The sequence below is a fragment of the Crassostrea angulata genome, chromosome 8 (genome assembly GCF_025612915.1).
Source record: "Crassostrea angulata isolate pt1a10 chromosome 8, ASM2561291v2, whole genome shotgun sequence".
Classification (NCBI taxonomy): Eukaryota; Metazoa; Mollusca; class Bivalvia; order Ostreida; family Ostreidae; genus Magallana; species Magallana angulata.
Genome location: NC_069118.1, coordinates 17,745,221 through 17,761,132, shown reverse-complemented (window position 1 = coordinate 17,761,132; position 15,912 = coordinate 17,745,221). Strand labels below are relative to the sequence as shown.

The 15,912-nt window shown below is 32.1% G+C and overlaps 1 protein-coding gene across 1 annotated transcript; it reads left to right on the top strand.

Moving 5' to 3' along the window:
* Positions 1-23: 23 nt before the first annotated feature.
* On the top strand, positions 24-15,497 carry LOC128160537 (pseudouridylate synthase 7 homolog). Its single transcript, XM_052823875.1, has 16 exons — positions 24-84; positions 1,986-2,359; positions 2,561-2,651; positions 4,748-4,858; positions 5,258-5,407; positions 5,952-6,079; positions 6,468-6,545; positions 7,120-7,248; positions 7,963-8,088; positions 8,739-8,800; positions 8,909-9,066; positions 9,336-9,525; positions 9,825-9,947; positions 11,435-11,504; positions 13,378-13,529; positions 13,946-15,497. Exons 2-16 carry the CDS (start codon positions 2,016-2,018, stop codon positions 14,134-14,136), a joined length of 2,103 nt encoding a protein of 700 aa, XP_052679835.1. The 5' UTR covers positions 24-84; positions 1,986-2,015; the 3' UTR covers positions 14,137-15,497.
* Positions 15,498-15,912: the final 415 nt, after the last annotated feature.

Here is a 15,912-nt window from a genome sequence, read left to right as displayed (position 1 = left end):
CAGCACAACTCACTTTAAACTAGTTCCCAAACCATGCTAATCATAACAGCAAACGATCCCATGCTTGCTGCAAAACTAGTTGAGGTAAAAAACAAACAAACAAACAAAACCTGCAAAGCATGCTGTCATTAGCGAAAGTGGCGACTTTTTTTATTAGTACCTTTTGTTAAACAGATTACTTTGGATTGTCATAGCTGAAGAACCGCAGTTTTTGTTCTATATAAACCATACTCTCTTAATTACTGAAGCAACAATAATATCCACTTGCTGTATACATCTGTTGGGAAAATCCACTGTGTCCTCTCTATTTATATAAAAATACCAACTTTTGGGTCATTGTCTGGCCAGGGACGTATAAACATGATAAACGGTATCAGGGAGAAAACGTTTCTTGGAGAAAACGTATACCCATGACTTGGGATACATTAAGAAATCGTAATCGTCGATGTAAAGCTATAAAATTCTTATTGATTATAGTACTACATTCATTGATCTAATACAATAAGTAAGTAAGTAAGTAAGTTATATATTATGGGCCCTGGTGACTTGTGTACAGTTGTGTATGTAATTATTAACCCAGGCAGTTTGTCAATTCCAGTTTACATTTAAATGAAGCACACTGACACCGGACTTATTCTCTTTTGAGAAGTGGACAGGCATAGCTTACATCCACTGAAGTGGATGTAGGCTATGCCTGTCCACTTCTCAAGGCAAAAGAGAATCCATCCACTGAAGTGGATGTAGGCTATGCCTGTCCACTTCTCAAAAGAGAATACACCGGAATCATCAGACATATGAGTCACTTTTGAAGAAAAAATATAATATTATTACATATCATATGTAGCAGTGTGATATATCAGTCTGGTTGCACTGTGTATACAATTAGGTCTATATTTTATTATCAATTTTATTTATGTTGATTATAATTGCCAAGTGCTAGTTTAAATATACTGTATATCCTTTTTTTTCGCGTGTCTCAAAATTTGCAAAAATCGGAAAAATGTGTAGCATTTTTAATTTGTGTCAGTCATTTTTTTGTGGTTAAAAAAAATTATAGAAAATAATACAGAATATAATTTCTGCATATTCAAGAATTTGTGATTTAAAAGAGATTGCCAAAAAAGCAAAGTTAGATCATCGCGAAAATGGATATAAGGTAAGACTCAAGATTGCTGTATTTTGGTTGTATCTTATTCTGTTGTCATTAAATTTGGTAAAATAAAGTTTAAAATTTTTAAGCTCAAATCATGTCCAAGTCCATTTTTAAAGTATTCCAACAATACTTATACATTTGTATAAGAATTGCAGGATCCATACAAGATATTTTTGCTAAAAAATTCATATATTTCAGTATCCTTATGCATTAATTAGCAAAGTTTTTTAAAACTATTTCACAATCTGGTTACAATGTGTACCCTAATTTTTGGGTATGTTTTCTCCTGGGTATTTTTTTTTCTCCAACAATTTCTCCAGGGTAGGTTTTCTCTTGGAGAAAGTATACCTTAAGTCATGGGTACATGTATGTTTTCTGCTGGGTATGTTTTTTCTCCAGCATTTCATATACATGTATATACTAACCTGGTATAGCAAATAAAATTTTATTGTTTAATTTCATGTTTTTTATTTGTCCATATACTGTAATATAATGATGCAATGTACAATACTGACTTTTGTAGTTACAATATGACCAAGAATGTAAAAATTTCTTAATACTAATTTATTATGGAAAAATCTCTACTGGCATTTATTATCCATTTACTTTTCGGAACACATAGCACATCTCTTCAACTTTATCATTTGCCAAAAGGGTACTTTCATATAATTTGAAGTGAACAATTCCAGTAGACAAATGTACAAATACAAATAATGAATGAATGTATATCATGTATATTATTAAGGTATGATTTATTTGTCTATCCCACAAAAATTGTCTTTTCAAAATATAAATGTACTGGTAAAATGATGGCAAAATGTTTGGTTTTCAGGTGCTTTAATTCGTAAGTTCACAAATCAAAATGCCACGCAGAGGAAGAGGAAGAAATTTTGGAAGAGGTCACTGGAGAGGACGGGGAAGAGGTAGAGGAAGAGGAGGTTCTTCTTCAGATGCAGGTCCTAATGAAGAGGAGACCTCAGAATCAATTGGGACCTCAGAATCAGTTGGAACCTCAGAAGACCTGGACAAATCCCTTGAATGCTCATCTGATCAGACAGAGGAGATCAAAGAAAACACAGAGGAGGAAAAAGAGGGAGTGGAAGAGGAGCCAGGGGACGCAGAGGGGATGTTCCTTAAAGAGGGGGACGTAGGAATCACCGAATACATTAGTTCCTCGCCTGGTTTCAGTGCTATCATCAAGCAAAGGTTTGTGGAGATATTGGACTTCAAATGGAAGATTTGCTTAAAAAACTCAATCTTCATATTTCACTTTTGTTGTTTTTATTATAATTAAGATATAAATGTAAAATAAACAGGCTTGTGTCCATTTTACTTTCATTTTAATACCAAAACATGGAATGACAGTGATAAGATATGATTTAAATAAACTGTCATGCCAACCTTCAGGTATTCAGACTTCATAGTGAATGAGATAGATGAGGAAGGGAGGCTAGTGAGACTGACAAGCTTAGAGGTGGACAGGTCGCAGATGCCGGCTGTATGTATCAATATCAGCGTACACAATATCACAGGGTCTGGAGAGTGTCATGTCAATCTTGCATGGCAAACAAAAAATATGTGGCCTCTAGAAAATAATAGTCCTGGTTTAAAGTGGAATGGGGCACTTTTATTCTTGGTAGATACAGATGAAAGTAGATTATATTGAATATATGATCACTGGTTTTTTTCTCAATATTCACGTTTTACAATTTTTGGTCATAAAATGCATTTTTAAATTATTATTAGATTTAACTAAAGAATAAATTTAAAAAAAAACTTACACAGAACCAGCTACTCTCTAAATAGTGAACTAGAAATCACAAGATAACACTTTAACTAACTGAGCTTCAATATTAAGAAATGTAAGATATAGAATGTAAAAATTAATTTTTTTTTTTAGAAAGTACCATATTTTGCCAAATGAAGTGCACTCTGGTGTACAATACACATCTGACATCCCCACCAATTTGGACCTAAAAATTAGGGACAAATCATAGTGTATATGTATTACATGTAATACTCACCAAAACTTTTGATCAAGCTGTTGACTATAAAAATCATGGTAATGTAGGCAAAATCTATGTGGAAATTTTTAATGTACTGAAAATTTTACATTTTTATGTATTTAAAATTTTATTCTCTCGATAATCTTTCTGACGCAGATTTTTTTTTAAAATCTTGACTTTCTTTAAACTGCTCAGAACAGTTACTGACTGCATACAACAAAACTGAAAGTGCCCCATTCCTCCTTAAGTGCATAAGGTTCATAAAATATTTGACTTGCTTACAATCCTTGTGATAGTTCACATGTATTTTTTGATTGCAATGCAATTGAAAATGAAAAAGAACTGCAAAATATTAATGATTTAAACTGTTCATTTGACACATGAAACCAGACCTGAATGATATGAAATTTGAACTCTGAAGTATGTGAAATTGTGTATGCTGATACATATTCTAACTGGAAACGCTTCACTACAGAAATTGGTACAGAAAAGAATATACCATGAAAGACAGTGCAAATTAAGAGAAAAAAAGCAAACTGCTTTATTATAATATTTGTAACTACTGGTATGAGTTTGCTTATCTGTGGTATATTTTATTTTGTAATTTTTTAATGTAGAGAGAAAATGTGGTGATAGTGTTTTTATACTGTATATGTACATTATCTAAGTCATTTGTCAGCCTGGTATTCTTTAAAGTCTCTGAATTTTGAAAAGGTGATGCTGATGTATAGATATCAAGAATTACATGTATTTGTTAAGGGTCCTCCACACTTGGGAAAAGTTCTGCATACAAGCCCATTCTTCTTAATTACTCAAAGATATGGATTTTTAGCATGTGTTCGAATTAAAAATGACAGGAAAAAGTTCAGTTTTTTTAAGGGGAAAAATCAACTTTTTATTATTTTACCGCTTTTCATGAAAAAAAAGTTCCTGCAGTAGTCGAACTTGGGACCTGCAGGTCAATAGATTGAAGCTCCGGATCCTCTTTTGCGTCACAGAGATAAACACCTAGAATTGGCGATATAAACTGTTTCACAATGCGTTAAAATCGCCATGTTGTGACGTACTGTCATAAAAAATAGAAGTAACAAGCTGTCAAGGATCCTTAAGAAGGAGAAAATGTTATAATGGACAACATGGGCAATGTTTTCTACATTAAAGCTAAGCTGCATTAGATCGCATTCATGTAATTTTCATGTTTATGTGCACATGTACACAGTATAAAAGGGAAGTTAAAATAGAAACTGAGAATTTTTATGTGTATTTAAGTGCATGTACATGTATACTCAAAAAAACATTGCTGTTATTTTAAAAGCTAGTTTGCAGTGTCTGATTTTTATGACTGGGGCAATATAGATACTTGTAATCTTATATAAACATTGAAATATGAGAATAAGACATTTAATGGAGAGAAATATTTGGAAAGTATTAGAATTTTCTGATTTAAGTTTGGTTAACAGAACTGAAACAAATATAGTCAAGATATATGCATTTACGGATACACAATAATTCGTTTACAGGTAAATGAATGGAAAATATTATAGAAAAACCTGATACAATTCTTTTTCCTGATTTTATTTTTTAATAGGATGAAGAGGATGATGACACAGGGTTGGATGGAGTGCTCTCCCCTGAACAGAAGGAGAAGCTGGATGACTTTAATGCTAATCCTAACCCCAAACGCGTCATTGACATATGTGTAAGGATAAACAGCTCATTAATTGGAGTTTCACTAATTTGAAGAACTATTTACGCTTGACATCATTAGATTTGTATTTTATAGCATCCTTCAAAATGAAGTAAGCACTGATATCAAAAAAGTTTTTTCAGTGAAGAACATGATTGTATTTATTTGAACCGTTTCATTTTATTTTAAAAGATCTGAATATTTATTGAGGATAATGTTTTTTTTTTTTTTAATTTTTGACATTTCAGTTGTAATGATAGAATGATAAATTTATTTCAACCATTCATTACAACCATATTTTGATGGAAACATAATTTAATATGCAAAATTTTGTGTAATATTAATTTTTTTTTTTTTAACATTTTATACATTAAAACATCGCTCAATTTTAATTTTTCAAAAACACTTTAGGCCCCGGTTGATAAAGTCACCCGAGGAAAAGTACACCAGATTGTGAGGGTGCGTTACAAGAAGCTGGAATCTGATACTCTTGTAGAGGATGATGTGAGATTTATCCGGATCTCAGTTAAAGGGGCAGGCGGCCATTGGGGTTCAGGTCAGGTTTTATTGATTTTTCAAGAGAAAGGTCCTGAAACACTCAGACAAACTTCAGTGATTTATCATGTTTATGCATGTACCATATAACATCAATTCTTTATTTTCTATAAAACATTCATTATGTAACATCAATTTTTCACCAGCCCCTTGTGAATAAGATGCGGGCTACAAAAAAATTTGTTTTATTTAGCTGTCTGACTCCTCCGTTTATCAAATCATTATAGAGGATGTTCTTAAATATTCATAGTAATTAGTAATGGCAGGGACATGATTTTTTTCTCAGAATTACTTATTTCTGCAGATTTTGAAAGTCAGAATAGTCATTCTTGAGATCAGAGCAGACCCCAACTGATTTGATTTTCTCATTTTTCTGTCTCTGTTAATCACATCCCTTAATTGAAATAGTAAAAGGTAGAAGGATTGATGATTTGAAAAGTTTTATCGTACATATATATTACTTTCTACAAAACAAATAGTATTTTTTAATATTCTTTACATTTTGATTCTATTTTTTCATTTTGATCTTTCCTTTTTCTTCTCAGGTCAGCATTTCAGACAGCAGAACTTTCAACATAAGCCCTGGCCGGCCGGCTTTGGAAACTACTGCCGCTTCGTTCTGTACAAAGAAAATATGGACACTATGGAGGCAGTGCATAAACTCACCAAGTTCTTCCAGTAAGGTCTTACAGCCAGAAATCAGAATGCAGATAAACTGTAAACCAACTTTTATTTGCAACTACAGTTAAACTTTGTTATCTATAACTAGATGGGACTGTTTAAAAACTTTGAGATATCCGAGTATTCGAGATGCCGAGAGTAAAATACTTAAAAAATAAGTAGTTGGGACTTACAAATCACTTCGACATATCCATTGTATTCGATATATCAGTGTTTAAAATATCGAAGTTCAACTGTACTTTATTTCATGATTTTTGTGTATATTCTGGTTCATGGCGACTATTTTCTCGATCAAGATGTAGATTATTTGGGAATAGTAAATGTAATAGTTACATAAATAATATAAAAGTATTTGACTTATTACCAAATCTTTTGGTTTACACAGTATTAACAAGAACATGTTCCAGTTTGCGGGGACCAAGGACAAGAGGGCCATAACTTCTCAAGAGGTCACTGTCTACAGGTATAGAATGAAACACAGGTGTGATAAAGATGATATCTAAGCAATGCTGTGTAACTGGCTGTGTAGCTGCTGATGATATTAAATGCAACTTTGAATAAAATAAAATTCATTTGATAAACAGCATCAAAATCTAAGTTCAATTGAAAAATAAACAGCAATTTAAAAAGTTCACAGGGATATATATGAACTTGGTCGGTCACATGATCAAATCTTGTGAAGCCCAAAAGGCTTTTCAGAAAATTTGATCACGTACCAACCAAGTTCATATCCTGGTGAACTTTTTAACGTTGCTGTTTATTACTTATATTTACATTTGAGAAGGGAAATCTTCAGAATCATTAATGTAACTGTGTTTTTACGATTACAATATTGCAACTGTCGAGCGATGAATGCGTGTGGTTATCATTGTGACGTCACGGAAACGTTCACACAGAATTTAACTTTTTTCGCTATTCTATAGGTTTATATAAGGAAACATATTTTACAAAAGTAAATATTATCAGTGTGTATGATGAAAAAATTAAATCATGTGATTTGTTTAGGCTCGTATAATTATGATTTTTTTGTAATTTAGGGTCAAGGCAGAGAAGCTGGTGGGGGCCAACCGTTATTTTTACAAAATGGCGCTTGGCAACTTCAGATATGTCGAACAGCCACTCAAACTAGGTCAACTGAGTGGCAACAGGTTCACCATTGTCTTAAGGTATGGAATTTCATAAATCAACTTTTTACCAGTATGTCTAATAAATGTTTGGGAAATAACCAAATTTTTCTAGCATTTAGCAGTGCAATTGATTGAATGAATACTTAGGTACTAGTGGAACTGAAAATTATGGTATTTTAAGAACAAATTTTTAGAGTAATTAAAACATGTTTATGTAATTGTGTTCATCATTTTTACAAGGAATTTATACATCGTGAAACAGATTACTGTGGAATCATTAGATTTCGTGGTGGCTCAATTTTCGTGGAATTCGTGGGTACCTCTCATCCACGAAATAACATCCTCAACGAATTCATAAATTTTGGTAATAAAGTCATATTTCCTTTTGTAGATATATCAGACTACACGAAATTACGTCCCCATGAACCTGTAAAATTTTATCCATCCACGAAAATTGGCCCCCACGAAATTTAATGATTCCATAGTAAATAAAAAAGTAAAACAAATGTTTGCTTGATTAAGTACTATAAATCAAAACAAATTTCTGTTGAAGCACTAAGCAAACTACTACATATGTTAGAACTAGTCTAGAGTATTGCATTTAATTTAGCATTAGAACAAATTACTTATGGAACACAGATCAAATTAGTATTTGTATAATTATAACGTACACTGTGGTAGTGCGACTGAAACACTGAAACTTAAGTTTTATAAGTATTAGACTAATTTCAAAATAAACTATGAAACTTTTAGAGATGTCACGGGAACAGATGAAGTAATTGACTCGGCTCTCCAGTCTCTAAAGACCAACGGATTCATCAACTACTTTGGAATGCAAAGATTTGGAACAACAGCCATACCTACTTACCGAGTGGGAAAGTGAGTAACATTGAGTGTCAGATGTGCAGTACGTGTATGTATCAAAAAGTCTCTACATGTTTTGTTAAAGCATACTTTACATAAGTATTCAATTGATAATGTCATGAATAGGAATCACATACTGTAGAAGCAGAAATATTCATTGAGGATTTAATTTCGTTATTTTCGTTGGCAGTATAAATCAACGAAATTAAATCCATGACGAACTTTTAACCCAAGCATTAATAAATACAGAGTTGATATGCAATGCATTCTAGGGATTACGATATGGCGAAAATAAATGCCAACGATATTGTATTTGGTTTAAAAATAACAAAATTTAAACCCAACGAAAATAAATGCTTATACAGTAACTGTTATGATCCAATGGCGTGGCAATAAAATTTCATATGTTTTCTCTCTCAGGCAATGTGACTTATGTGACATATTACATCTTATGATACCATATTGATTTTAATTATGCAATGTTAGCTTGGAAATTAATTTAAAAAAAAGATAAAGTTATTTTTTATCTGAAAAAACCCCCCAAAAAACAAAACAATGGACATTTACCACAAGCAAAAACATTTGTTAATAAAAAAACAACCAACTCATTGAATTAATGAATGAATGGACAGATTTTGACTGTATCAAAATTAATGACTCTCCAGAGAGCTGTTGAAAAGTAACTACAAAGAAGCAGGGGAGCTAATCCTACAGCCAAGGCCAGGCGGTATGTTGATATGTCGCAAATTTTAAAAACTTGGCTATGAAGAAAGATCGAAAGATTGATCAATGTTTTTCTATTGACACAGTTTACATGGTATGTTTGTTTCTGTAGAGAAGGATTTCATAACAGAGTGTAGGAAGAATTGGTGGAAAGACAAGAACTGCACACAGATGTTGAAAGTGTTACCACGGAAATACAACATAGAGCGAGCACTTCTAGAAGGACTGATAAAGTTTGGAGAAAATAACTATGCCAATGCTTTCCAGATGGTATGTCACAGTTTTTAGATAAAGGACGGTAAATATATATACTGCCTTTATTACTAAATCTGACCAGGGCTTTTGTTTTTAATATATAATAGTTAAAAAATAGTTTGATAGATTTTTATTGAAGGCAAATCTATGAGGATAAAGAAATTAAAAGCTTTGAATTTGTTTTACATTAATTTCAAACTTAGATAATTAATGTTGATACATGTAGCATACATATGAATGTACCTGTATATTACATTTTTAACTGTAAATCTTACTTTTGATAGATTCACAGAAACACAAGAATGTTATATCTACATGGTTACCAGAGCTATATTTGGAATCATGTAGCCTCTGATCGAATCAAGAAATTTGGGATGGAGCCAATGGTTGGGGATCTTGTTTACAAAGGAGATTTGAAAGATGTAGCTTTCAAAGAGGAAAATCGACAAAGTTCAGCAAACGGATCACTTGAAGGTTAATATTTTTCAATTCCTTTCATTATGGCTTTTTATTAATTGTTGAAGAACGTTTTCATTGATTTTAAATTGTATTGAAATCTATCTGAGTGATTAATATTCAATATAGATACTTTATATACTTTAAATTATAGTTTTCAAAACATTTGGTTATTATTGTGAAATGATTATTCAGAGATGATTGCAGATAAATTACATGAACATACACTATTTATTTGATTCATTGGAATCCCTTTTGTAGGTTATTTCATAGTGCCATTTCTATATTTGAAATAAACAGTGTTTGATTTGTTGTAGGGGGCAGTACAAGTTCCAGGGTCTCCCCTGAGGTAGTGACAGCAGAAACCCTCTCTCAATACACCATTCACGATGTCATCCTTCCACTCCCAGGGTTTGATGTCCAGTACCCAGATAATGAAGGTAGGCATGCATGGCTCACACAACTAAGAGCAGAAAAGCTAAGCAGACTGGACCTAAAATCTTGCTATCAAAATCTGTGCACTAATAAAAAAGTCTTTTAAGCAAAAATAAAAAAAGTAAAATACAGGTAAATATCGGTATCTCGAACATGAGATATCTAGAATACCCTGGTTAATATGTCGAAGTTCACCGCTGGTCCCGACAGTTTTCTTTATGTTAATGATTTAAAAAAACTCCTAATATCTTGAATACGGTAATCACGAATACTCTGCTTATGTCGAAGTATTTTGATAGGCTGAAGCCCTAATTTTGCCTAGTTTATCTCAAAATTGACCCATTTTTCTGCTTAGCTGAATATAATTGGTGTCAGTACTTCACACATTTCTGCCCGCTGCTATTTTTACACTTATTTACAATTTTCAAAACTAGTGGTACCTCAAACTGCATGATGTAAATTAATAAGAATGGTAGCTTGAGTGTTTTGTATATTTAGTACCTAATTATAAAATTCAGATTAAAACACAGCCACGATTGCAGATAATATGAATTAAAAAAACAGACTGTGTAGAGTGTGTACGGAGAATCGATTTAATATTGATAACTGCCAATTTTATGAAAAAGGATTAATAATGGAACTGAGCTTATGTCTTTTTCACATACGCTCCAATAACAATGAAGCATTATTGAGATACAAAGATTTATGTGAAAACTTTTCTAAGTTCAACAGAAATGGTTCATGTATTGAACACGCAGCGTTTAAAGTGACTTCGGTTTATCGTACACTGGTCGTTTCCAATAGCTGTGAGCGTAATGAATTAATATAAGATATGTTAGTTCACAAACACAATGATATAAAATAATGTTTTGTGGATTGTGATTCTAGATTATTTATATATGTGTTTTTTTTTAAAACTTTCGAATCCGTATTTAATGTTTCCCGTGATAAATTTCAGAAATTACATGGCAAGTGCTTCTTCCTTCTCAAAGTTATGAACTGTTGAGAGTGAAGATGATTTGAGGTCGTCTTATTCTGTTTGCTCTTACAAATATTAATATGTATTTCATAAACAAAAAAAATATACACACAAATTTAAAATTATTTCATCAAATGTTTGATTATTCATTTATGAGTAGAAGAAGAGTTCAGCATGTACAGGTACTAAAACACATGTTGATATAAGAACATTACAGAATCAAAATTGGAAAGCCTTTTTGGATATCTTAAACCCCCGGATATCTCGAAGTTTTGTTGAAGTCCTTCCAATTTCGAGATATCAATGTTTACTTGTATTATGGAATGATATTCTCAGATAGATTCATTTGTTAATTTTCAAGTGCCAGTGGTAAATAAGTTATGATTTAGAGTTTTGAATAAAATGATCATGGAACCTGTTAGTTTATTATTACTTGCCAAGGGTTAAGGATCTGCCTTGCTCCTCTACATATCTATTTTAGAAACCAAACTACATGTATTTTTGGTTTTGCAGTTGGTTTATGGTATGCAAAGTTGATGGCTGAAGATGGGCTCAAATTGGAAGATCTAAAACATTCCAACAAGTAAGTGTCTTTTGTTCTTAAATAGTTTCTTGTCGTGTCAGGGATCAGTTTTTGATAGGAGGGGGTTAGTAGGCAGTTATAATGTCCAGTTATAATGGTATGATAAAACTTGGTTACAGCGAAGTCCTAGGGATTAATGGATTTACTTCGTTATATCCGTAATTCCTTACATCTGTAATAATGAATTCGTAATAAAAACTACAGCGAATTCACTATATACATGTTTTCTTCCACCAGACTATAATTTTTGCTAATTAAGGCTAAAAATAAAAATACATTACTTTGATACCTGTAATAATGGGATTGTGACTTGAAAAAATTATAAGAAAATTATATGAAAATAAATTCTTTCAAACTTTTATGTTAAATGGTAGTGTGAACTTTTTAACTTGTAATGAAATTTGTTATAAATGTGTTAAATTTTGTTACTTTCACCTCTACGAGACTCAAAATCAGTTGGCTATATCCGTAAATTTGTTATATCCGAATTCGTTATTAGGGCCCCGCAAGGATTTGCGGGTGCCCTATAGTAATCACTCTGTCCGTCCGTCTTTCTGTCCGTCCGTCCGTCTGTCACTCTTCCGTCCACAAATTTCCTGTTTTTTTCTAATAATTTTTTTATGGTTGCCCAATCAAGTTCAAATTTGGTATGGTAGTTCAGTAGGCAGAAATACATATTTTGATGCTAAGTTTGGTTCTCTTTGTCTTCTGGTTTGGAGCTGGGGTGGTGGGGTAGATTCCTAACTATGCATAAGAAGAATGGGCAAAGAGAGATAACTGCTGAGAATGAATGGGCAAAGAGAGATAACTGCTGAGAATGTTACCATTGTATACATGGAAGGCTGTGCAATATTTGTCCTTTGGGATTAATTAACCTTCCACAGGAAGAAAATCCTAAGCTTTATCTTTATCTGTCACATTGAGATTAATTACTGCACTGCCTGTGTCTGCAAATGAACTTTGTTTTGAAGTTAAGGTCAATTTTGAATGATGTGTAGTATTGTGTACATTCTTTGAAATATGGATTTGAAATATAATATTCATATTTTTTTGGGTTAAAATACCGTACACAATGATTTATGATAGTTTTATTGAATAGAGGCAAAGCCTAGGTATCATGGCATTGGTATCAATTCTTTGTTTTTTTAACAAATTTTATTTCATCCCATGTTAACCCACTTTATCCCGTGGATATGACTCATTGGATATTTTTTTGATATTCCACAGTTGTGACTTTACAATGGGATTTGCCTAGGCATAATGAAGTAAAAATAATGTAGAGTTTTATAAACAGTGTAAACATTGATTGCGGTGTATAAAATATGGGATAAATAGAATCTCATGATTTGTAGTATAATATGATTTTTATCCAACTTGTGTGTTTTATCCCCTCACTAAGGCTCAAGAAAAAAACACTTTAATTGTTGGATGAAAATCATATCCAACTACAAATCACGAGATCCTATATATTCCAGTTCTTTACATCTTCTGCCGGGCATTTATTTCTCATCATTGTTAATATAAAGAGGATGGAATTCAAAGTTTTTTTCACTTCTCTATATTAATTGTCATAGCGGGGCCCTTCCTGACTGGTCAGTTTTCTAGTTACCATAAAGTTTTGCGCAGATTTGAAAAAAAAAAAAATTTCAGGGTCTTATAAAAACTACACTATATCCAAGAATTTGCTATATCTGTGTTCGTACTAAATTAGTTTTAATGTAGCTTTCAAATGTGAATATACAAACTTATTTAGAGTCATTTCTGCATAAAAAAGATCTTTCACACATCAATGCTTACAAATTTGTCTCAAATTTAGAATAATATGTTTTTAAAAAGTATTGAAAAAAATTAAAATGTTATTTTTGACTTGCAGAAACTATGCTTTGCCAGGTACTTATAGGAGGTTAATAATACTACCCAAGGATTTAATGTGGCAATCCTACATGTACTCAGATGTTACTAAGGAGTTGACCCAAAGTGATCTTGACCTTCTGCAGAAAAAAACAGAACCTGTCTCCGATCCAGGTGTGTTGCATGTTTACTTCATTGTCATTAACACTTTGCAATCAAAGTATTGAGATAACTGAAACACAATTCCTATCAATAACAAAGAAAGTGTTGAACTTGATTGATTTTATTAAATGTTTCTGATTTCTGAATGAAACTCATTTTGATAAATAGGCAATTTGATAAAAATACATAAGATGCAAATGAAACAACAATCAACATTTGATTATGCTTATCGATAAGTGAAATTGACATCAATGACAATTGTATTTGAATGAGTAAATAGGGCAATCCAAATTTGATGCAGGGTACCCGTTTGATTACTATCAGTGTAAAATCATTTATCATCATTGACAACACTATCAGTGAATACCCTTTTATAGAGTCATGTATCTCAATATCCTTCCTTATAACAGTCTACTGTTTTTGAACAGATGGTACCATAAAAGCATTGAAAATAGAACTATCTCTGCCACAGTCCTGCTATGCTACGATGGCGTTACGTGAAATTCTAAAAATAGACACGTCTGCCGCCTACCAGGCAACACTGAACCATGGCGTCATGCCCGATCGCTCACCCACAGCTATGGTTGTCAAGGAGATGCAGACTGCTCTAGGCCAGTGATCGTTGTGTGCATAATCATGTATGGAAATAATGACATAGGGCACCGTTGTAGTGTTTCTTAATGGTGGAGTTGCCAGATAGAGAATTACATACCTGAACATATACTCCCTTCAAATGTTGTAGTGATGTTCAATGTTGGAATTGCAGGCAACAGAAGTATTTGCTTAAATATTAAGTCAAGAAGTGCAATAGCTGTTTTATCTTAGTAACTGACATTATTAGTTTTAAATATTTTACAGAGCATATTGCAAAAAACATCTGACTCCTGAATAGATCATCATGTTTAGAATAGAGTCTTACAAAATGATCTGATTATGTTTGACCTGAAGTGTTAGCAGCAAGTACAAGTTATTGATGTGCATGAAACACAAATTAACAGAAATATTTTTTTTGTTTCTAATTTGTTGTATTCATGTTAATACATTCATGAATGGTCAGAAAAATGTCCATGTTCTGGAATTTGTTTTAGTGATATTTTTTTTCTTCATTTACATGCTGTTTAAAGAGAATTCATTTGTTTCCCAATTATATACGTACAAGAACTACAAAAATTCCTTTATTTATTAAAAACCAGATAATAGATCCAATAATGTTTAAGTTTAAACATCTGCTATGGTATAGCTTTGCAAACACATCCAGTGTAACAAGGTTACAGGGTTAAAGAACCTAGTAAACTGATCCATGCAGTTTCCTTCTAGAAAAATGTATTAGAACATGAATTCTATTTTGTAATACTTTTACCCATTGAGTTAGATAAACAAATATTATTATGAGAAAGATGTGCATTGTAATTGCTTATAGTCTCTTAAGTTTTAGCCTTCATGCAGTATCTGTACACAGCAAAGTTACCAATGACTGAACTTTATACATGTACATGTTAAAAGTATGCCTCTTTCCACAAGGACCAGTAACGTTGAATGTTTTTGTAAAAAAGTTCTTTTTGGTGTACATGTATAGTGAAAAAAAAACATGTCTCTCATTATATCGTCATTCAAGGGGCTAGCTAACACACTGTATCCCATATTTGGGCCTTTAGCAAGTGACAGTTGTTACTGAATCACTGGGTTTCAAATATAAATGTAAGTTGATGTGGATTTTGAGTTTACATTTACGTATACTCGGGATATGGTAATTTGAATATTGAACCAACCACAGAATACTTTTAACTATTTGAATAGTGAATAGTGAAAAGCGAGTAGTACTCCAACTTCTGAAAGCCCATTATAACATCTTAATATTCATTTTACAGTATCGTACTTTATCATTAAGGCTATCGTATGGTTGACTGGAAATTATAGTTTATTTCCAAAAATTCGAAACATCAAATTAATATGTTAATACAAATGAATGTTTAGCTTCAATTTGAGTCATGATAATTGTAATATTTCTAATGATTATCATAATAATTTAACATATTACTACAATGCTTATTTAACATATAAAAATTTGATAAATACATTATATATAATATCTGTCATTTTTCTCCCAATAAAAATTTAAGTTTCCATGCGCAATTGAAATAATTTGAACATCTCAATTTAAATTGGTTTTTTACATTCAATTTCAGAGTGAGTTGTCAAACCTTTCACCCAATATCAGAACATTTATCAGTTCACCTTCCTTGCATACTCCTGACTCTTTTCTTTTTGTCCTAAAATCCTGAACAGCACACAAACCCAATGAGACATTTCTGGGAAATCCTTGCAGAGGTCCTCTATATCTGGCATGTGATTTATGAGAGGAGAAAGACTCAGAGTTAGTTTTGATAAATGATAC

What these genes read in the sequence shown, in the direction of transcription:
- LOC128160537 (XM_052823875.1), top strand. Translation starts at nt 2,016, where the DNA reads ATGCCACGCAGAGGAAGAGGAAGAAATTTTGGAAGAGGTCACTGGAGA. An exon ending in AGTGCTATCATCAAGCAAAG is followed by an intron (nt 2,360 to 2,560) that starts GTTTGTGGAGAT and finishes GCCAACCTTCAG; the next exon opens with GTATTCAGACTTCATAGTGA. An exon ending in ACAGGTCGCAGATGCCGGCT is followed by an intron (nt 2,652 to 4,747) that starts GTATGTATCAAT and finishes ATTTTTTAATAG; the next exon opens with GATGAAGAGGATGATGACAC.